At 45.5% G+C, this 21,726-nt stretch overlaps 1 protein-coding gene across 6 annotated transcripts in view; it reads right to left on the bottom strand.

The window, feature by feature from the left end:
• The window catches only part of SCUBE2 (signal peptide, CUB domain and EGF like domain containing 2), a 71,688-nt gene that overhangs the window by 7,805 nt on the left and 42,157 nt on the right, over window positions 1–21,726 (bottom strand). For all 6 annotated transcript variants that reach the window (XM_046015738.1, XM_046015739.1, XM_046015740.1 and 3 more), the window contains 5 exons: window positions 8,325–8,495; window positions 6,667–6,834; window positions 5,772–5,933; window positions 3,354–3,551; window positions 1,980–2,132 (listed from right to left, as the gene is read on the bottom strand). In XM_046015738.1, coding sequence (XP_045871694.1) covers window positions 1,980–2,132; window positions 3,354–3,551; window positions 5,772–5,933; window positions 6,667–6,834; window positions 8,325–8,495 — 852 coding nt within the window. The remainder of the gene's footprint in view (window positions 1–1,979; window positions 2,133–3,353; window positions 3,552–5,771; window positions 5,934–6,666; window positions 6,835–8,324; window positions 8,496–21,726) is intronic.

Genomic DNA, 21,726 nt, shown 5'->3' with positions numbered 1-21,726 from the left:
ACAATCCTGGCTTTTGTAACATGTTAGAAACAAACTATGTGAAATGCTTTTATAAAATCCATAGAACAGTATCTTTCCAAAACACCCAGTTTTGGCACTTGTCTGCCTAAAAGCCTTCCACACTGCACTCCAGGCTCTTCACCAGCTCACTCACTCACACCCTTCTCATCTCGTCTCTCCCTGCTAAGCCCCATGCACCCAACCAACTGACCCAGTCAGGCTATTAATCAGTCCCTGCACATATCAGGTACTCTGTCCTGCAGCCTGTATCATTCTCTCTTCCTAATGTTCTTCCTCCCATTATAAAAACAAAAACAAAAACAAAAAAACTCATATTCTTTGAAGACGCAAATCTCTTGAGATTTTGCTATATTCTTTCCAAAGACCTATGCAAAATTAACTGTTGCCCATTCTTCTCCCCTCACACAGAGCTCTGTATCTGCCACATTATTGCATCTATGAGCTGTGTTTCACCACTAACCCTGTGGTTCCTAGCAGCCTGCCCAATGCCTGGCACAGGAGCTGCTTGTTAAGTATTCATTGAGCTAGACAGATGAATGAATAAGTTCATGAATGAATAGATGACTTGTCTCTCACTGAATTATGACATCTTTTAGGACAAGGTCCAGTTCATTTTGTATTCCAAGCAAATGTTTGTCAACCAAGGTCCAGACTTGGGTAGGGCCCCAGGGGTTATGTGGACCACCCCTTTATTTAACAAGAGGAAAAGAAAACCAGAGAAGTCATCTGAGTTTCCCAAAATCACACAGCAAATTGGTAGCGGAAACTGGGCCAGAACTTGAGTCTTTTTCTCCCCTCCTCAAGATGCTGTATAAGAAAAGCCACAGTCATAATTGGCTAGTATTTACTGAGCATTTACTATGTACCAGGCCCTGCACCAAGTCCTTTATGGACTATCTCACTGAACTCTCACATTTGGTGTAATGATTATCCTCATTTACACATTAAGAAAATGAGGCTTAGATGGGGCAGCCACTCTGGAAAACAGTATGAAGTTTCCTCAAAAAGTTAAAAATTGAGCTACCCTATTGCACTATTCGGTATTTATCCCAAAGATACAAATGTAGTGACCTGAATGGGCACATGTGCCCCAAAGTTTATAGACCCAATGTCCACAAGAGTCAAACTATGGAAAGAGCCCAGATGTCCATTGACAGATGAATGGATAAAGAAGATGTGGTACACACACACACACACACACACACACACACACACACAATGGAATACTATGCAGCCATCAAAAAAAGAAATCTTGCCATTTGCAACAACATGGGTGGAACTAGAGGGTATTATGTGGAACGAAAAGAGTCAGTCAGAGAAAGACAATTATCATATGATCTCACCATATGTGGAATTTAAGAAACAAAACAGGAGGATCATAAGGGAAGAGAGGAAAAGAACAAGACAAAATCAGAGAGGGAGACAAACCATAAGAGACTCTTAAGCATAGGAACCAAACTGGAGGAGAAGGGTGTGGGTAACTGGGTGATGGGCAGAAAGGAGGGCACCTGATGTCATGAGCCCTGGGTGTTATATGCAACTGATGAATCATGATCTCTACCTCTAAAACTAATAATACACTATATGTTAATTAATTGAATTTTAATGTTTAAAATGTCAAAAAGAAAGGAAGGAAGGGAGGGAGGGAGAAAAAGAGGCTTAAAGTTGGTAAGTAATCCACACAGAGTCACCAATAGATTAGGCCAGGGCTGGTCCATGTTCTTACCCATGAAGCTATGCTCACTTGTATTTATTTTCTGAAAGATCTTTCCATCCCTAGAGACAGGGTCCCCAAATGCCTGTTTAAAATCTGGCACTTGTAGGTCAGCAACATCCTTTCTCCGTATCCCACCTGCCTTTCTGAGCATGTGCGCTTGTCAGCAATCTACTAGGTTTGGTTTGACTGAACACAGAGAAGCTCCTTGCATGGGATAGAGCGTGAGCCTCACAGTGCTTACCATCGTACGTCACATAAGGGACCTGGAAGCCCCTGGCACTGTTCCCTTCATTGGACTTGAACTGAATCCACAGCTTCTTTGATCTGGAGGTGAAGGCGATGGGCCGTTCGTAGGTCTGGCAGGTCTCATATGTTGTCACAGAATTGGATGAAGCTGCCAAGGGAATTTGGAGGGGGCAGGCTTCAGGACTCATCCTGAGCAGGTGGACAGCAGCTCTCATCTTTGCAAACGTGCCATACAACAAGCAATGCTCAAGAGCTCCACAGGCCCTGCTTTGCCGTCACAGGGGCCAAAGCCCTGGAAATGGAGAGGACCCAGCTGGCGACCGCAGGCCCCCAGGGAAGGCTCACTAAAATTCCCAGGCCTGGACAAACAGCAGCAGCCCAGACCCCAGTGCTTCCTGCAGGAGCTGTGGAGGGACCCTCCGATTCCGGAGCTACCTGCTGCCATCCGAGAGAATCGCCACCAACCCTGCGGGCTTCCTAAGACTGGGCAGGCAGGGCGGGGCCCACTTCACAGAGTTCATCTCACGTAACCCTCAGAAAACCATAGCAAGTTGTGTGGTTGTTAACTCATTTACAGAGGGTTTAAGCACTTGCCCAGGGTCACTGAGTCAGTATGTGGCTAAATCAGGATTCAAACCTACACCTGACTTCAGACACTGTAACCACTAAGAAGAGGGGCCAATACACAGTGGTTCCATGTGTCATTATTTCTCTCAGCGCTTTATGAATATGAACTCGTTTATTCCTCACAATGACTCTATGAAGTAGCAACTATTGTTATCCCCATTTTAACAGACAAGGGAACTGAGTCACAGAAGGATCCAGAATGTATCTCCAAGATCACAGAACTGACAAGAGTTGAGGCTGGGTTTAGATCCAGGCAGTCTGGCTGCTGGGCCCACTCACTACACTGCCTCGAAGTTGTGTTGATGGTAGCATCTCTCAGTGGACACTGGGTCATGCGCCAAGATGGGAGGAGGGTCCCTCCTGGCTGGACTCTGACCTTAGCCTTTGTCAGTCCCCAAGCCCGAGTGGCTTCCCATGGTAAAGCAAGTGGTGGGGCTAGCCTTCCATGAGCTTCATTGGCTCTCCGTGACCTTGTGGAATAGAGTCCACGGTAAGGCCAGTGGGGAAGACTGGCCTACAGAATCACTACATCTGGGGTTCAGCAAGGAGCCTCAAGAGGCAAGGGCCCAGCAAAATTGCACAAATTTTTTTTCTTGGCAAATGCCATAAACTCATGTCCCATCTCTGTTCTAATATGGAAGTGACACCCTAGGCTTGCTGCTCACATTTAAAGCTGGGGAGCATGCCAGCAGGCTTCCCCACCAGCCTTAGAAGGGGAGGGGGACAGAGGGAAGGGACGCACAGGTTTTCCGCATCACCAGGTAGTCTCCACAGTCATCTTCTATGGGCAGGAAGATCTCAGGGACCACAATCAAGATTCGGCGCTTGGGCGGTGGGTTGATGGTCCATGTACACTCAGTGTTGGCTGGGTAATTGCCTGGGTAGTTTGGGGATTCAATGTATCCAGTGAAATCTCCCAGCTCCCCTCCACATCTTCTGTCTGGAAGGGGAAATGCCATGAGTCATGAAAGCACAACACTGTCATGGCCACCAGCAGCTCAGCTGATGAAAGCTGCTGCATCCTATTGTCATCGAGGCATGGGGCCTGCAGATGGTGCCATTGTGGAATTAGTGTGTCCTGTAATGCCTAGGGCCCACCAGGGGAGCCCAGCTACACTAACCCCCCTTACAGAGCTCACCCTACTGAGGCCCCCTCTGAATTACCATTTTCTCATTAACTTGAAGGTGATCTTGAACAGGCCTTGGTGAAACAAAGGACAACTTCAGTTTTCAATATTTTGTTTACAAATTCTAAGTGCCAGGGGAACCCATGACACAGAACTTCTAGGTCTGTCAAAACAGGAACAGCAGAGCTTACTGCTAAATAGAGGACATTTGACCCCTTCCTAGAGACCTTGGATGAATTCATGATAGCTGTTTTCTTTCTCTTGTCTTTCTGGTCAAGACCACATTTTATTTTTGGTGTGGAAGAGAATTCCAATAAAGTATCAACCAATATGGGGCATGTTGTATACTCACCTCTGGGAGGAACACACACATTTGCGCATGTGTGCGCGCGCGCGCGCACACACACACACACACACACACACACAACCAGCTTGCCCATGTCTTCATTCACTGAATCTCCACTCATCCAACATATGTTAACAAAAGCTCTGGGGGTTCAGAAATGAAAAAGACACAGTCCTTGCCCTCAAGGAGCTTACTGTTTAAAACTGTCAGGTGAATGTGTACAAGAGAGGATGTTGAAGGGGCTATCTTTTCCCTCTCTCATTGTAACTGGGAATTATTATTCCCATTAGGAAAAAAAATAGTCTTTTCTTCTTGGAAGGGGGTCAAGTGGGGAGAGCAATGGAGCTCAGAAATCTGCCTTTATGCGTGATGGACCTTCTGAGGATTTGCGCCACGTGGCTCCTAAGGGTCAACCAAGGGTGGGGATGGGAGGGCAAGAAAACAGATTCCATCTGAGTATAGGAAAAATCTTCTTCTTTTTAAGATTTTATTTATTTGTTTGAGAGAGAGCATGAGAGGGGAGAGGGTCAGAGGGAGAAGCAGACTCCTTGCTGAGCAGGGAACCCAACCCAGGACTCAGTCCCGGGACTCTGGAATCATGACCTGAGCTAAAGGCATTTATTCAACTGAGCCACCTAGGCACCCAGGGAAGAATTTTCCAACACTGTGAACCTCAATCCCAAATTCCTCCAGTGTGGGGAGACCTCCTTGTTCCCCTATACCACTGTCTGACTGACACTAGATTAGCTGTGATTTACTTCTGACCTCTCCTGGAGAATTTTCCATAATGATTAAAAACCAGCCAACCAGGGGCGCCTGGGTGGCTCAGTGGATTAAGCCACTGCCTTCGGCTCAGGTCATGATCTCAGGGTCCTGGGATCGAGCCCCGCATCGGGCTCTCTGCTCCGAAGGGAGCCTGCTTCCTCCTCTCTCTCTGCCTGCCTCTCTGCCTACTTGTGATCTCTCTCTCTGTCAAATAAATAAATAAAATCTTTAAAAAAAAAAAAAAACAAAAACCAGCCAACCATGTGTCAAGGCCTTGAATGATCTGCTTCCCCATTCCTATAGGATATAAATCCAACTCCTTTGTGTGGCGTTCAAGGGTTCCCTTTTTAATCTGCCTCAGATTCCCCTCAGACACTCCATGGTCCAGGTTCAGGGGTCTCTTCCCAAAAAGCCTTTCACTTTTCCGCATCTGCTCTTCCTCACAGCTGTTGTCTTGGGTGTAAAACTCTTTGTCCTGCTCTCGCCCATGCTCTCCATCAAAACCTTCTCATGCCTTCCAGAAGCCTTTCCTTATCTCTCCAGACAGAACGAAGTGCTCTTTCCTCTGCAACCCCACAGCCTGTCTACAGGATCAGGGATTTATTCTGCTTGTGGTGTCTAGCATGTAACAGGTCCTCAAACAATGTTTGCTGAACTGAAATTCTGCCCCAGGATGGAATGTTAGCAAGTATAGCCTGTCAAGTTGCCTGGAGAAGCAGCCAGGATCCACATGGGTGAGTATCTGGGGTCCAAGCCTGGCTCTCCTTTAGTGCTGACCTGCGGTGCTGGGAGCTGGGATAACAGCGTCCTCATGGCTCTCGGTGGACATGGGACCTTGGCCCCAACCCTCTACCCCCCAGTATCAGGTAGACCCAGGCACTTTCCTCTGGGCCAAGACTTTGAAAGACTTAGAGAGACCTACCTTTACACTGAGTTATGTTTGTGGAGCCATCAAAGTCAGTGGTAGTATTTCCTGGGCAAGAAACACAGTTATCTTTTCCAAATTCAGGTTGATATGTCCCTGCTGGGCAGCGAATGCATCGGTGAGTGGTGGTGTTGTAGAAATGTCCAGGTGAACACTGAACTGTGCGGTGGGGGGAGAGTGGAAGGAATGAAAAAATAAATAACAAAACTGTCTTTTCATCACCGGTCACATAAAAGTCTTCACAGTTGGTGAAATAAATTGTATGCCCAAACAAAGTACTGCTTTCCTACTAATCTGGGGCTAATCAACACTTAATTCCCTAAATAGCCAGCTTGGGTGGGACTTGTGACTCATGACACTGAGAAAAACACAAAGGGAACAAAGTATGGGTGTATCTTCAAAGCGTTTACAGTGCATGCGGTCAGGCCAAATGAGCACAGCCCAGGCTTTCATGCAGAGCTTGCTTGTGCGTTGTGAGCTTGCCAAACTGATGTCGGGCCTGGGGCTGGGCCGGGGCCCCTGGAAGAGGCGGACTTGGGGCTCTGGGGCCAGGTAGGACCTATATGAGAGGAGAGCGCCAGGGAAGGGGACTGGGATGGAGAAAGGCTGGAAAGAAGGAACCAAGAACCTATTACACAAAACCTGCTCACCTCTCCCAGACCAGTTGGCCGCATGTCTGCATGGGCCCAGGTGGCTGGGGAGAGCACATCTAGGGAGTTCCCAAGCTCTCTGCACTCCCTGCAGGGGCAGATGGGGCTGGGCCCTGACCTCCCCGCTGCTGGGATACCACACAGGGCACTCCGGGCCGGGCTTGGTCGAAGCTTTACCAGACTCCTGTGGTTCAAAAAAGGGAAATTCCATTCTGGAAAAAGGCAAGCTGCCAAGTCCTCACCTCTGGTTTCGCAGTCCTGGAAGGAAGTGGCTCCCAGGTGTTTGGTGGGGAGGCCTCCCCCGCAGGGGAAGCAGGAAGTGCGGCCGGCCTCAGGCTGGAATGTGCCCAGGGCACAGAGCTGGCAGGGTGCAAAGCCATCTGCAGAATATTCCCCAGGTTGGCACAGACCTGGGGAAACCAATGACCCTAAGTGAGAAAGGTCCCTGGGCAGACCCCTTCCCGTCTCTCTGTCGATGAGCTCAGAAGTGGGTTAGCCCCGTGGCCCCGTGCTGACCTGAGGTCCCACCTCAGGGAGAGAAGCCCTGTCCTGCCCCACCACTGCCCCTGAGCCTGTGAGTGCCGATGTTTCCACGCAGGGCTACAAAGCACAGAGCAGAGATGGAGACCAAGGAGTCCAGTGTTAATTGCTTCCACAGCGGGCACCAGGCCTAGGTTTGCTTAAGGTTGGGGACTTCGCAGTGCCCAGCCAGTGCCTGCAGTGCAGGAACCCCAGGGAGGGCCCTCAGCTCAGGAATCATCTGGTAATTCAGCCCGGAAGTGCCCCTTCACACAGCAACTATAGGAATAATTCACGTACTACACGTTGCTCGATGCTGAGCATAGGTAAGGATTCCACAAATGTCAACAACTGTTATTATTACTAGTATTATTGTTACTACAAATATATCTTAACAAGGCCACATACAAGTGTAAATAGATGCCTGAAAGTGCTTCCTCATCAACCTTGCAGTTGGACTGGGGGGAGGGGAGGGGCAGAGGGAGAGGGAGAGAATCTCCAGCAGACTCCCCGCTGAGTGTGGAGCCGGCTGCCTGGCTCTGTCGCATGACCTGAGCCGAAACCAAGAGTTGGACACAACTGACTGATCCACCCAGGTGCCCCATCCCCATGACTTTTAAACCATTTGAAAGGTCCTGCAGTTGAGTCTGGCGTGGTGTAGGTGGGGACTAAAGCTGGGGACTAAAGCTCTGGGAGTCACTGGGAGGAGAAGCAGGGGTCACAGGGCACCCCATGGTCTGTACCATGGACATCACCTACAAACCACAGAGTTACGTCACACCTTCTATTTGAGCCCACAGAGCCTCAATATAGCTGGCCCTTCTTCCATTTAATAAAAGGAAAACATTTGTTAATAAAATTAATGGGAACCAAGCCCACAAAACCTCAGTAAGCTTGGCTCCAGAGTTAACATTTTATAAGGGACATTAAAAACTCTTCACAGAATTCTAGCAAAATAACCAGATGGACACTCTTTAAAAATCAATAGTATGAATTCAAGACCCAAGTTGGAAAAATACTCAGAACTACTTTCCGCATGTTCACACTTTCAGATAGCCCGCCATACACGGGAAGGTCACTCCGGGAGATCACTCAGGTGTCAAGTTGTGTTTATGTGAGTACAGATTGCAACAGCAACACTTACACTTTTTCTTCTGCCAGTGTATTCTATCAGCTTTTCATTTATGTGTTCAAGTGAGCATCAGCCCAGCATGTGGTGGGCACTGAGGTAGGCCCCGGAGAGCTAAAGATGAAACCAATATGGTCCCCACCTGTAGGAAACCCATGGTGCAGTATGCCCTCTTTGCACCAAAATGCCACTTATGCCTTCTAAGTAATACTGGAGACCCGGGGAATAAAAAAGGGCAGACAGAACCCTTACCTCCACATTTGGATACATTCCAAGCTTCTGGAGTTTTCAGGGCTCCAGGATTTTCTGGTCGTGGGCAAGGTTCGCATGTGATTTGTCCTTCCTCATTTTGGAAGGTTCCATTTGGACACAAAATGCAGCGTTCTTGTTCTCCATCATAATATGTCCCAGCCCTGCAACTGACTAGCCAAAGGGGGAAATGATCTGGTCAGTGAAGGCACAGAAGCCAAGGAAGGATGATATGAGTGCTAGAGATGAAGGTAAATAGATGGCACTGAGCCCACGCTCCTTCACACAAATGCCCTAAATGCAGAATGCAGAATGTACCACCTTTGGGTTTTCTGTGCACACCCCTTGCCCTGATCCCTGTCGCCCGCTCTTTGAGGTGTCCACATGGTCCCTAGACCATGAGCTCCTTAGAAGTAGAGATCACACTTGTCCTAATTATTTTTGAGCACAAGTACTTGATGACTTTTCCTATTTCACATGGCTGTCAGGACGATTATAAGGTAAAAATACTCACTAAACATAGGCCTAGTGCTTAAAGAGGGTGCTATTAATTCTGGCTGATGGCATTCCTGAAGCCTTCCTAGAGGAGACCACATCTGCAGGGTGACTTAAAGGTGAATAGGATCTCCCCAAGAAGGAAAAGGGGCAGATCACAGAAAGTCATGCATGACATATGGGAGGAGAGGGAAGAAAAGAAGGTTGGGATAGATTTTAAAAATTCTTGAATGCCAGGCATTTGGGTTTTCTTCTTCAGGGGGAGGAGCCATTGAAAGAAAAGATATGACCAGAGCTGGGTTTTGAAAAGCTCACTTTCTGGTGGCTGTGGGGAGGGTGATCTCGAGAGTCTTACCAATAAGGTCCCCAACACAACGTGCTTCATGTTTGTAATAAGTTAATATGTCATGAAGAGTAAACCACGGTTAATGTCTCCTGAAAGAATAAACTATAAGGAAATTAATAAACTGTGCTTCTGGCTATATTTCTGGTACTGTTAGTTAATTGTAGATTCATACCTTGTTTTAGAATATGAATATAAAGGAAATATATTTAAGTGGGTTCTCTAGTATCATATTCAAACATCAACATAACCATCAAAAGAGCCTTTCTAATGGCTAACATTTACTGAGTACTTACAATCTCCTGTTCACCACACCAAAAGCTTTACATATGTGATCTCAAATCATCCCTAAAAACAACCCTAAGGACCTAACAACCCTGAGGAATTAGGTGCTGTTATTAACTCCATTTTACAGAAACAGAGACTTAAGGGCATTAAATAATTTGGCCAATGTCCCATAGCTAGTCTATGAAATACACCTACGGTGAGATGAAGAGCTTTGAATTTAAGGGGAAGAGTGGTCTTCAGCGAAAGTGTGGACTGAATCATAATTAAGGACTTTGCCAAATTATTAAAAAAAAAAAAGAAAAAAAAAAAAAAAGAAAGGGGCGCCTGGGTGGCTCAGTGGGTTAAAGCCTCTGCCTTCGGCTCGGGTCATAGTCCCAGGGTCCTGGGATCGAGCCCCGCGTCCGGCTCTCTGCTCCGCGGGGAGCCTGCTTCCTCCTCTCTCTCTGCCTGCCTCTCTGCCTAGTTGTGATTTCTCTCTGTCAAATAAATAAAATATTTAAAAAATTATTTTAAAAAAAAAAGGACTTTGCCAAGGATTCTCTCTGTAGCATTAAGGGAATCTGACTGGAATAAACACAGTCTCTTTCATAACTTAAACTGCTGAGAAACAGAAAACAAAATATCACATGATAAAATTAGCTATTACATCTCTTCAATGTCTGTGAGGGGGATACCTGTTTTCACGCTATCTGATGAAGGCAATCTGCATACACACTTCTACGGTTAAACATGGCCAAGTTCTCTATTACCATTCTTACACATGTCTTTTCATTATTCACTTCATAATCTTAAAATAGAAACAAACCCAAAACTGGTTTTTTTCAAAATCATAAGCTAAAATATGCCACATTTCAAATATTAGGTCTACAACTAAATGCAATCAATCAATCAAGTCTACTCTAAAATCTAAAATTTTAATGCCTTTTTATGTTGTTTGGATTGTCTTTCATAATATTCATGCATCATTTTTATTTATCATATTTAAAACATTAGAAGTGAACCAAGCTCTTGCTATCTCAGCAAACAACACTAACAAGTCTGATGCACAGACCTGTGGCAGACAGAGTCTATAATTTCAGACCTGGTCTCTAAAGGCAGCCTCCCTGGATAGTGGTTTCCCTGATGACTCAGTTTCAGCTCATCTCCCATGAAAAGCTGGGCTGAATTATGTACTAGGAATTCATGACTTCTTATCCTGTGTCCCACTTGACTCTCTGAGGGCCCACAGTCCAGGAGGAAGAGGATAACTCCCTCATGGCTCTATGGGGTCAAGTGTCCTGAAGGCTGGCAGAAAGTAAATAAAACCGAGGCTATCCGGATCCCCTCTAGCCAAGCCAATGCCATTTCTGTAACATTCTTTTGGCTAACGGGAAAACGCCAGATGATGGCGATGATTTCAAGCCTCACTAACCCTAATCTGGAGTCAGATCACATGGTCGTAGTTTCTCTGGCAGAACACAGGTCCTCTCCACGGGTGCACCAGCATGGCTCTGGTTCTCCCTGGAAAGCGTAACTGGATGGCCTCCCGCTGCTCCGGGCATCTGCTAGTTTCCTTAGAAGTATTTATACCCCCCAAAGACTTTTCGAGGTTACGTTTTGAGAAGCCTCACACTGTCCCGTATCTGTTGCAATTTTCCAACTGAGCAAAGGGCTGAGAAACGCCCCTCGGGCCAGCCTGCAGAAGGGAGGGCACCTGCTCTTTTTTCTCCCCGTGAAAGGCTCGCGTCACAGAAACAAACTCACATTGCTGTTCACGGTTTCTATTCTCATTCCAGAAAGACCTACAGAAATCATTCCTGCCAAGCACCTTCCAAATTAATTTCTTTCGCAAGGTAAAGATGAGTTAAACAGCAAAGAGAGACTCTGAAGAGACGCCTGAAAACCGCTTTTTGCAAATGTGCTGAAGATCTGGCCTGAAGAGACCTCTATCACACGTTCCAGTTGGTTCTCTTTTCTCCCTGAGCAGCCGGCTTGTTTTGCTGCCCCAGACAAAGGAGTCAATTGCCCCTAAACACTTCAGGATCACAGCAAAGCTTTTGTGTGTCTTCAGCGACCATTAAAATCCCATTCTCAAATCCCACACAGCTGTTTTCTCCCTCTCTTTAAAAAAAATATATATATATAAGAAAGCTTTTCTGATGCAAAAGGGAGAGACTGGCAGGGACCAGGATTAATGCTGACAAAGAGACCTGAAGGCTCACCCTCTTTTCAACACCATGGCCTTTGAGTATTTCAGGCTATGGACAAACACTGTGGTCTCTCTGTGGCGAAGATGGTGAACCTAATAAAAGAGGTCACTCTCTAGCATCTGACTGTTTTCTTAAGAGTCACGCCTTGACTTCTGAAGGAAAGCCACAAGCAGCCCACGTGGATTCCCAGGGCGCTCTGGAACCGCTGCTTTGTCAGAGCTCAGAGGCTAGGACCACATGGTGGCCTTGGGATCCTGGTTCAAAACCCTCTTAAATGAGTGTTTCAGGGTAACAGGGGAGAGTAGCCCCTTGTCTCAGAGGCTGAGCTGTCCTACCTGTCCAGGTTTTTGGTGTGTGTTCAGGTTTTCTAGAGTTGGGGCAGACAGCTGAGTCCAGCCTGCCGCCTTCCTGGCTGGGTTCCCCAGGGCCTGCCATGTTCTCGTCATATCTAGTTAATGGGGGCCAAGTTGACACTTCCTTTCGAGTACCCCTTCTGCCCTCAATTTGAGTATTTCCCCAGACATGTGCCCCTTGCCCTCTTTTCTCTTAATGTGGGTGGTTATCCTTGAGATTTCACCTGTTGTCCCTATGAAAATTCATTAATTCCATTTAATACTTAGCACTGATTTTGTGCTGAGTACTGTTCTGAATGGAGCTGGAGCTATCACGCAGAAGTCAGACATGGCCCTGCCCTAAAAGGATTCTCATTCTAGTGGAGAATATGGACACGAATACAGAGTAGAATGCTACTGAGAGGTAAGTATGATGAAGAAAAGCACAACAAGGCAAAGAAGGGAAGGCAGGGTGGTGGGGGTGAAGTCCGTGTGTTTGTGGTCTCAGAAGAGTGGCCAGGCTTTCCTGAAAGGAGCGAAATGGTCCTGCAATGGTATTGCTTAATAGCAAAAAATGCCAGTGTAGGAGGAACAGAGTGGAAGGGCCAGGGTGATAGGAGAGGAATACTAAAAAGCAAGCAAGGGCCAGATGATGTAGGTTCTTGAAGGTCATGGTAAGGAAAGTAGACCTTACTCAAAGCGTGTTGGAGGTTTTACATAGAGGAATGGCCTGGTCTGACTTATGTTTCCAACAGAACTTCTGGCTGCCATGCGGAGAACACAGGGAGTCAGGCAAGGGTAGGAAGCAACTCAGAGCCTGTCACAACAGACTGGGCCCAGGATGCTGGTGGTTTGGAATAAGAGCGGTAATGATGGAGGAAGACAAAACTACTTAGAGTCAGAATATAATCTAAAGACAGATATGATAGAATTTGCTAATGGACTGGGTGAGGAGCATGATGGAATGAAAGAGATCAAGAAGAATGTGAAGATTTTTCATTTGAGCAACAAGGTAAATAGAGGTGCTGTTTACTGAGATGAGGGAGAAGCAGATTTTACTTGGAAGGGAGGGAGGAGGATAAAATGTTTTGTTTAGAACATGCTGAGTTGAAGATGCCTGTTGGCCAGGCGAGTGCTGATACTGAGAAGGCATTGGTTTTACCAGGGGTCTCCAAGGTCGAATACTACACCTCAGGGGTTTACGAAATGATCCCCTGTGTGTGGGCAAAGCCTTTTCATGCTATGCCTAGTTATTTTTACCTAAAAATAAGAACAAAGGAAAGGTTCACTGGTTCAGTGTACGGCGTAAGACAGACCCCTCCGTCAGTTCACATCTCCGTGAGGCACAGACACATGTGAAGATACAAGGTCTCCAAGGAAAGAAGGATGGGTATTCCCCAGCTCTGGGGGTGGGAAGGTCCTGACTGCGTGGCTTCTTTTCAATGTACGGAGAATTGTAATTTGCCTGGTTGAACAGGTTTCCGGATTGTATTATCCACCCTCAACCAAACTAACTGGCACAAAATAGCCAGCAACTTCAGAAAATCCTGCAAAAACCCTGGCCCGAAGGTACAACCAACAATACAAGCCTAGGTGAGGGGCAGGGAAGTGCCAGGCAGACATGACTTACTCCAGGATGAGTTCTTTGTCAAATATCACGAGACAGAAACAGAAATCAGATCTGACGAGAGCTGAGCCAAAGCACCAGCAATGAACAAAAAGGTTATTTGAAAGATGGATTTACAACCTCTACTGCTAGCAATGGACCTTGCCAGACTATAAATGTGGTACCCAAAGATGCGAACCAGTTATTTTAAAAGTTTTGTTTAATCTGTACCTCCTTCTTTTATCATGTACGTAATATATTAGCCAATAGAACACGTATGTAGTTTTTAAATAAGTAAACGTTCATAAATTCAAAAATATTTTACTTTCAGTGTGTGTGTACCAGAGCATGGTGGTGGCAGTGAATGAGGTCAGGTAGGACAGTGTGAAGGACTGAGATACCCGGTGTTGAGAGATCAAAAATTAGGGGAGAGCCAACATAGGAAATAAAAAGGGAGCAGCCAGGGAGGCAAAAGGAGAACCAGAAGAGTGTGCTGTCTGAACCCCGGAAGAAGAGAGTGTTTCTGGGAGGAGGAGAGGGTATCTCCAATATTTGAATGAGAGTCAGCAACTGGGTTCGGTAACATAAAGACAGTTAGAAATCTCGGGAAAAACAGTTTCAGTAGAGATGCTGGGAACACAAACTCCAGACTGGCTAGAGTTGAGGAGAAAATGGGAGGGGAGGAAGTAGATACAGTGAGTTTAGACAATTCTTTTAAGGAGTTTTGCTCTACAGGGGGGTTAGAGAAATGAGGCAGTATCTGGAGAGAAGCATGAAGTCAAAGGATGGTCTGTTTGGTTTTTGAGACAGGAGATAGGTTGGTGTGCTGTTGGCAATGACCCAGGAGAGAGGAAGAATGCTGAGCTGAGGGGTCAGTGGGGACAACGGGAGCGATGTTCTTGAGAAGAGGAAAGCAGATGGGCTCCAGAGGCTAAGTGGAAGAGCTGGCCTTGGTCCGAACATGGGCTCTTCATCCATTTTAACAGGAAGCAGGGTGGAGTATGTGTGGACAGATGCAGGACAGGAGGTTTGGTCTGCACGTGATAAGATAAAGTCATTTCTCTAGATTCCCAGAAGCCCATGGACATCACTGCCTGGAAGTCTTGTTGCAACTTAAACTCAGCCTGCTCAAGGGGAATGCTTCCCTTCCCTTCCTTGCCCAGTCATTTCTACCCCTCTGGCAAACAGCATCTCTGCTCCCCCAGTCACCAAGCCTCCAACCTTTGCAACCCAGCCCGTAGTTATTATTCCAGACCTTTCCTCCCTTCTCCATTAGACAGTCAGCTGCAGCATTCTGCAGCTGTGTTCCCTTGGCCCATCGGCTAATCTCCATCCCTGTGGCACCAGAGTGCTTTGATCCTTGCCATCTCTAGATTCCTGCCATAACCTTTCAACGACTTCCCTTGACTGTGTTCCTCCTTGACTCAGCCCTGTCCCAGCCTACCGTCAGACTCACCTTCCTGAAGTGCTTCTCTGACTGCTTCCCTCCCTGACTCCAGAGTCTCCTTGACTTGACTCCCCGCACTCCTCTTGGTGTCTTTGATTCCGACCTCAGTCTTCAGTCTCCTTTTCTGCATCTGAATTTTCTTTCTTCCTTGGGCTTTCTCTCAAGAGCCTATTTTTTCCTGCTTTTCCTATAAATCTTTTCTGATTATTTCTTCCCCAGTGATCACATTCATCCAACCATTCAACCAACCCACAGGCTTTCTCTCCATGCCTCCTGCATATGAAACAGGGCCGGGTGAGATGAGGGACAAGTGGGAAGCAAGGGATGGATCAGAGGCAAAATCAGAAAACTCTGAGTTCACCCCAGCTCTTTCCTCTTCTAAGTTCCCAGTCTAATTTATCACCAAATGCTACTCACATTTCCTCCTAAATATTTCTAGAATCTATTGCTTCTTTTCTAGTCCATCTAGTCCATCTATATTCTAGTCCACATCTCATGCCATCATGTTCTCAACATCTCTCATGCAAAGCATTCAGAACCTCCCAAGCTAGGTTTTCTGCCTCTGGTCCTAACTCTCAATCCAGTAAATGAAATTTTGCTAGAATACAAATACAACCTGACCCATTCCCTGATTCAACCCTCTCATGGCACCTTGTCACCTAGATATAAAGTCAAGGCTCCTTAGCAGCATACACAAGGTCTCTCATGACCTATTGTGCTTCTCCCACAAGCCAAGCCGCCCATCACATCCCCCCTCGTGCTCGAGGTTTAGTGGTACTGAGGTATCAATCACCTCCTGGATCCATCTTGCTCAGTCACATTCCCTAGTATCTGCCTAGATACTCCTCTCCATGGACGCATCACCTGTGTATTCCTCAAAACTCAGTTTAGGCTTTTTCTCTTTGGGGTTGGCTTCTCTAACCCTGCCCTGGGAGGAACAAGTGTGACTTGAGAGGGATGTTGTCTTTTTTTTTTTTTAAGATTTTATTTATTTATTTGACAGACGGAGATCACAAGTAGGCAGAGAAGCAGGCAGAGAGAGAGGAGGAAGCAGGCTCCCTGCTGATCAGAGAGCCTGATGCAGGGCTTGATCCCAGGACCTGGGATGACCTGAGTGGAAGGCAGAGGCTTTAACCCACTGAGCCACCCAGGCACCCCGAGAGGGATGTTGTCTTGTTTATAAAGGCCTCCTCAGCACCCACCACAGATCTGGCCCTGGAGGGTTCTCCATACAAGTGCAATTGGAGTTAGATACTCACATGGCACAGGCTGTACCCAGAAGAGAAAGCATTCCCATTGAGAGAGTTAGGAACACAGGCTCTTGAGACAGATCTAGAGTGGAAACCCTGGCACTGCCTCTTACTTGCTGGGTAATCCTGGGAAAACGCCTTACCTCCCTATGCCTTAGTTTCCCTATCTATAAAAAAAAAAAAAAAGGCATGATGCAAAATAGGCTTACAATGAGGATCAAATGAGATAATATATGTAAAGTGCTTAGCACAGTGCTAAACACACTGTAAGCGCTCAATAAATGTCAACATTTTACTAAGTTATGTTTTGTTTGGTTGTGGGTTTTTGGGAGGGGTTAGAAAGAGAGAAAGGTGGTGAGTGCTGTGAAATGTGCAAGCCTGACGATTCACAGACCTGTACCTCTGGGGAAAATAATACATTATCTGTTAATAAAAATAATTAATAAAAAAAAAAGAGAGAGAGAAAGGAAGGGAGTGAGTGGGGCGGAGAGGGGCAGAGGCAGAGGGAGAGAGAATCTTACACAGGCTCCATAACCACGGAGTCCCACACAGGGCTCGATCTCACAACCTTGAGATCATGACCTGCACTGAAATCAAGACACTTAACTGACTGAACCACCGAGGTATCCCCTAAATTGTGTTTTTTAAACTCTTTTAATCAAAAGAATTTCCTACCCAGTCTGTGTGATAAGTATTGGTCTAATATTGGCTTATATTGCTAATACAGACTTTATATCTTCTATGATTTAAATAGGAAAGAAAATTTCTGCCTGTTCGATTGCAAATAATTTCTCAATTCTGAAAAAATTAAATAGAAAATGCCTGGCTCATTCCTGCCTCAGGCCATTTGCACCTGCTGATCCCTCCTCAGCCAGAATACCCTCTGCCCCCATCAGAGCTTTACAAGGCTAGTTCCTTCTCACTTAGATCAAATGTCACCTGCTCTGAAAGCCTTGCTGAGCACCTGTGGGAAGTAATCCCTCCTCCACTCTGTCCTTCTCTGTACTTTTATCTTCATAATACTTATAACTTCTGAAACTACCTTTTTCTTTACTTTTTAGTTGTCCATGCCCTGTAAGAATGTGAACGTCATACAGGCCGGCTCCCCACGCTTTATGTTCTCACTGCTTCATCCCAAGATCACAGTAGCCCAGAGTGGTATCTGAATATATACTGGTGGAATTGATTTTTCTCAACTGCTGCAGAGGGAAGCTACTGCTCTTGAGAGTTGAATTTAAACCCCCCCAGTCTCTCTCAAGAGCCCAGGCACAAAATGCTTCCCTGGTTTGCTAGTTGCCTGGATGTGTCTTCTAAAAATTTCAGCAAGTTTAAGAATAATCAAATATAAAAAATATATTTAGGCAAGTACAGACCTTAAATAATTCACCCTTTATGAAAGGATAAATAGCTATGAAAAAAAAATAGAAATCCATGTCATCATTAATTTTTCTTTAGATATAAAGGACTTTGTGAATTACTATGGAGATTAAGGAATTTGTTCCTCAGAGAATATAATCACTATTTTTTTTTCCATCTTGCTAGAATTGAACACAGATGGTACAAAGGTCACCTGCAGCAGGCTGTCCCCAAAGTCCTTAAATGCCAAATGAATGAGATTTTTCTATGCAAATTGATTATAAAAAGAAAGAGTTTAATTGGTCAGAAGTGATTATGTTCTTTGATAAGACTTGGGACTTTAAAATTAATTTTTTAAGTGATATTGGAAAAGCAAACAATTCAGTGGAAAACTGGGCAGAGAATGTGGATACTCTCAGAATGAGAAAACCAAATGGCCACAGACATATGACAGCATACTCAGTTTTACTAAATAATCTAAGAAAAACAAGTTAACATTTGACTATCATTTTTGCTTATTAGATTGCAAAAATTAAAAATATCAATGATGGGGCACCTGGGTGGCTCAGTGGGTTAAGCCTCTGCCTTCAGCTCAGGTCATGGTCCCAGAGCCCCACATTGGGCTCTCTGCTCCGCAAGGAGCCTGCTTCCTCCTCTCTCTCTCTCTCTCTCAATCTCTGCCTGCCTCTCTGTCTACTTGTGATCTCTGTCTGTCAAATAAATGAGTAAAATCTAAAAAAAAAATTTGGCAGCATCTACTAAAGTTTTAAGTCTGCATGTCTTTGGCCTATAAGTGGACTTCTATGACATTTCAGACATGTTGGCCACATGCACACACACACAAAATCTTCACTGAAGCATTGTTTGTAGTTTTAAAATTAGGAATAACTTAATTAAATGTTCACCACAGGGGTGTCATTAATAAATACTGGCATCTTAGAACAAATACCGACTAGGAAGCTTTAAAAAGAAGGACTAAGGTAATTCCTCTATGAGAAGGATGCTCATGATCCACTCTATCATTAGACACAACCCAGCACTATTCAAATTGTATTGATATATTTTTTAAGGTGGGGGGAGGGGCAGCAAGAGAGAGAGAGAGAGAGAATATGAATCCGGAGCAGCTCCAGGCCCAGTGTGGAGCCCAATGCGGGGCTCGATCTCACAACCCTGAAATCATGACCTTAGCCCAAATCAAGGGTCAGATGCTTAACTGACTGGGCCACCCAGGCACCCCATATATTGAGAAATGTTTTTAAAATATGGTTTCTTCATAGGTCAGCTGATAGCTGCCCAAGTTATTCTTTGAAGCCGTAAGTCAGAAACCCTGTGACTCTTCTGCTCAAAACTCTTCACTGGCTTTGTTTCTCACTCAGATTCAGAGTCAGAGGCCTCACCCTGCTTCCCATTCCCTCATGATCTGGCCCTCGGTGACTGCTCTGACCTTCTCCCTTCCCCTGGCTCCCTCAGCTAGCTTTCTGGCCTTCTTTCCCTTGCCTCAGGCCTTTAGGTACTTGCTGTGTCCTTCACCTGGGACTCTTCCCCAGATATCCCCATAGCTTGCTTCCTTCCATCTCTCACATCTGGGTCCAAGTGACTCTGCAACAACCACCGTCCCCGACCATAGTCTACATTTGGGGGGATATATTCCTCCTCAGCCCTTTTCCTGCTCTGCTACTTTCTAGTCCCCTTCCCTGCTTTACCCCTCACATCTGCTCCACAATACAGTTCCTTCTTTATTGGTTTGTAACCTGGCCTCCTCTTCCTAAGATTTTTACCTTTTTGTTTAATTACTGCATTCCTAGCACCTAGAATAGTACCTGGCACACAGTAGGTGCTCAATAAATATTTACTGAATAAATAAATAAAATCTCATTTTTACATGTGCATGAAAACAATGAAAAAAAAATACATCGAACCCACTGACAGTGATTCTTACCGAAGAATAGGATTAGGAGAAATTTTACCCTCACTGTATATGTTTCTGTACCACTTGGAACATACACTATTTTGGTAATTGGAAATGAAGCAAAAAATATTTTAAAGGAAAAATGTAACCATTCTATCTGTTCTTCCAGTGACTTCAAATGCTTTTGGGGGATCCTTTTGGCTGACACTGAAAATAATTTTCAAAAAGAACTACCCTAGGCATAGCTCCACTGTATGTACCATCCAGAGTTCAGAAAATACCAGTAAGCTTGGTCTTTATGAGGTTCTAAGACCAGTCAGTACTCCAGGAATATAAAGAATATTAGATACACTCCTTGCCCTTGCATACTTACTCACTCCCTAGTCCTAGTCTTTCTTTTTTCCTGTGTACAATGCAACTTTCTTCTTTTTTTTTTTTATTGAAATTCAATTATCCAACATATAGTACATCATTAGTTTTTGATGTAGTGTTCAATGGTTAGTTGGGTATAACACCCAGTGTTCATCACCACATGTGCCCTCCTTAATACCCATCACCCAGTTACCCCATCTTTTTAATTAACATATGCAACCCCTCCTTATACACACCTCCTCCCTTCAGCAGGAGGAAGAAAGTTCACTGGTAATTCTTTGTGCTGTTGTCTCTACATGGTAGAAACTTCAACACTGCAATCAGACAGGGTGAACCGCATCTGGTTTCCATGGGGCTACAAAAGTCATCCATTGCTAGAGGGAGCTCTTGCGACAAGACGCATTGCCTCTCAGCAACAATCCAACTTAACTTAGCATGACAAGCATCTCAGGACACATTTACACACACAACAGCCACAGCGTCTTTTCATAAGCTGTCATGGTCATGAGGCCTCTGTGAAGTAACTCCTGATCCTCATTCCTGGGCCTTTTTCCCAGGAGCACAGTCATGGTAGTATTGGCAATACTCTAGTTTTGCCTTATTTCTTAACTGGCCACGGAGGTTTCCTGGCAAGGCTGTAAGGCCTCTCCCTAACAGGACTGCAAAGGCGGAAGGGGCTCCAGGTTAGCTCCAAGGGGCCAGTGGGAAGACTGGCCTGCCTGTCCCTGACAGCTTTCTGCAACTCACCCTGTAAAGTAGGTTAATAACAGCCAACTCTCATCACCGTTTTGGTATGGAAACTGGAACTCTTAGAATTTTAAATGAGAACAAACCAACCAGCTGGTTTGTTTCTTTCTTTCTTTCTTTTAAAGAGAGTCAGCTAGAATAAAAGTCAAGACTATTTGAGAACCAGCCCCTGGTGCATAATTACACTTGATTTTTACTACAGTTTGGCAAAGCAACAGATTTGGGCTGGGGGATTATTGCTGACAAGTCTCCTGAATGAGTGCCTTGGGCTCAGCTTTGCTTCTTCAGAAACACAGGCTTATTACTTCTTAGCTTAAGTCTTACTTCTAGGGCCTTCTAATGACACTTGAGAAAGGACATCAATTTATTCTGGAGGGGTCTGGTTATCCAAACGCACCTTACTTGGGTCCAGAGCCCAGGCTCTAGAGTCAGATCGTCAGTGTGATCTAGAGCAAAAGAACCTGTAGCCCTCTGAGCTCCACTTTGTTCGTCTGTTAAGTGGAGTTAATAACACCAGCCTGGAAAGATGACCGTTTGGGTTGAATGGGACAATGCAGGTACCATCTTAATGTTGTATTTGTGTCAGATGAAAACCCAAGAAGTCATTTCCAGGATTATTATAAAGTGAGCCTATAAAGGGATTACGTACAAAGGTAGAACCTCCCATAAATGCCCAGAACAAACAAGTCTCAAGAATGACCATCCTACAACATCTTGCCCAGGTTCCCCTTGCCTAGAACTTCATGAGTTGGTATTATTCAAATGCCATGTCTCAAACTTAATTCTGAAACACACACACATGCATGTACACACACACACACACGCACACACACACACACACACACCCCCATATATGGTACTGCCATTACCAGTAGTCTTGGGCTGAAGCTCAGAGATCGCATAAGGCTGCCATGTGGCCTCCCAGACTTGCTCTGCACGAAACTATGGACAGGAGACTGTTCATGGCCTCCAGAGCTGGGCTAGAGGAAAATAATGGGAACTGACAGTGGGGCATGCAGAAGGCTCATGGGTGCCTCACACCTATAGTCCTGCCCCTGCCCAGGACCATGT

The sequence above is a fragment of the Meles meles genome, chromosome 8, assembly GCF_922984935.1.
Source record: "Meles meles chromosome 8, mMelMel3.1 paternal haplotype, whole genome shotgun sequence".
NCBI lineage: Eukaryota > Metazoa > Chordata > Mammalia > Carnivora > Mustelidae > Meles > Meles meles.
This window is presented reverse-complemented; position numbering and strand designations above follow the sequence as displayed.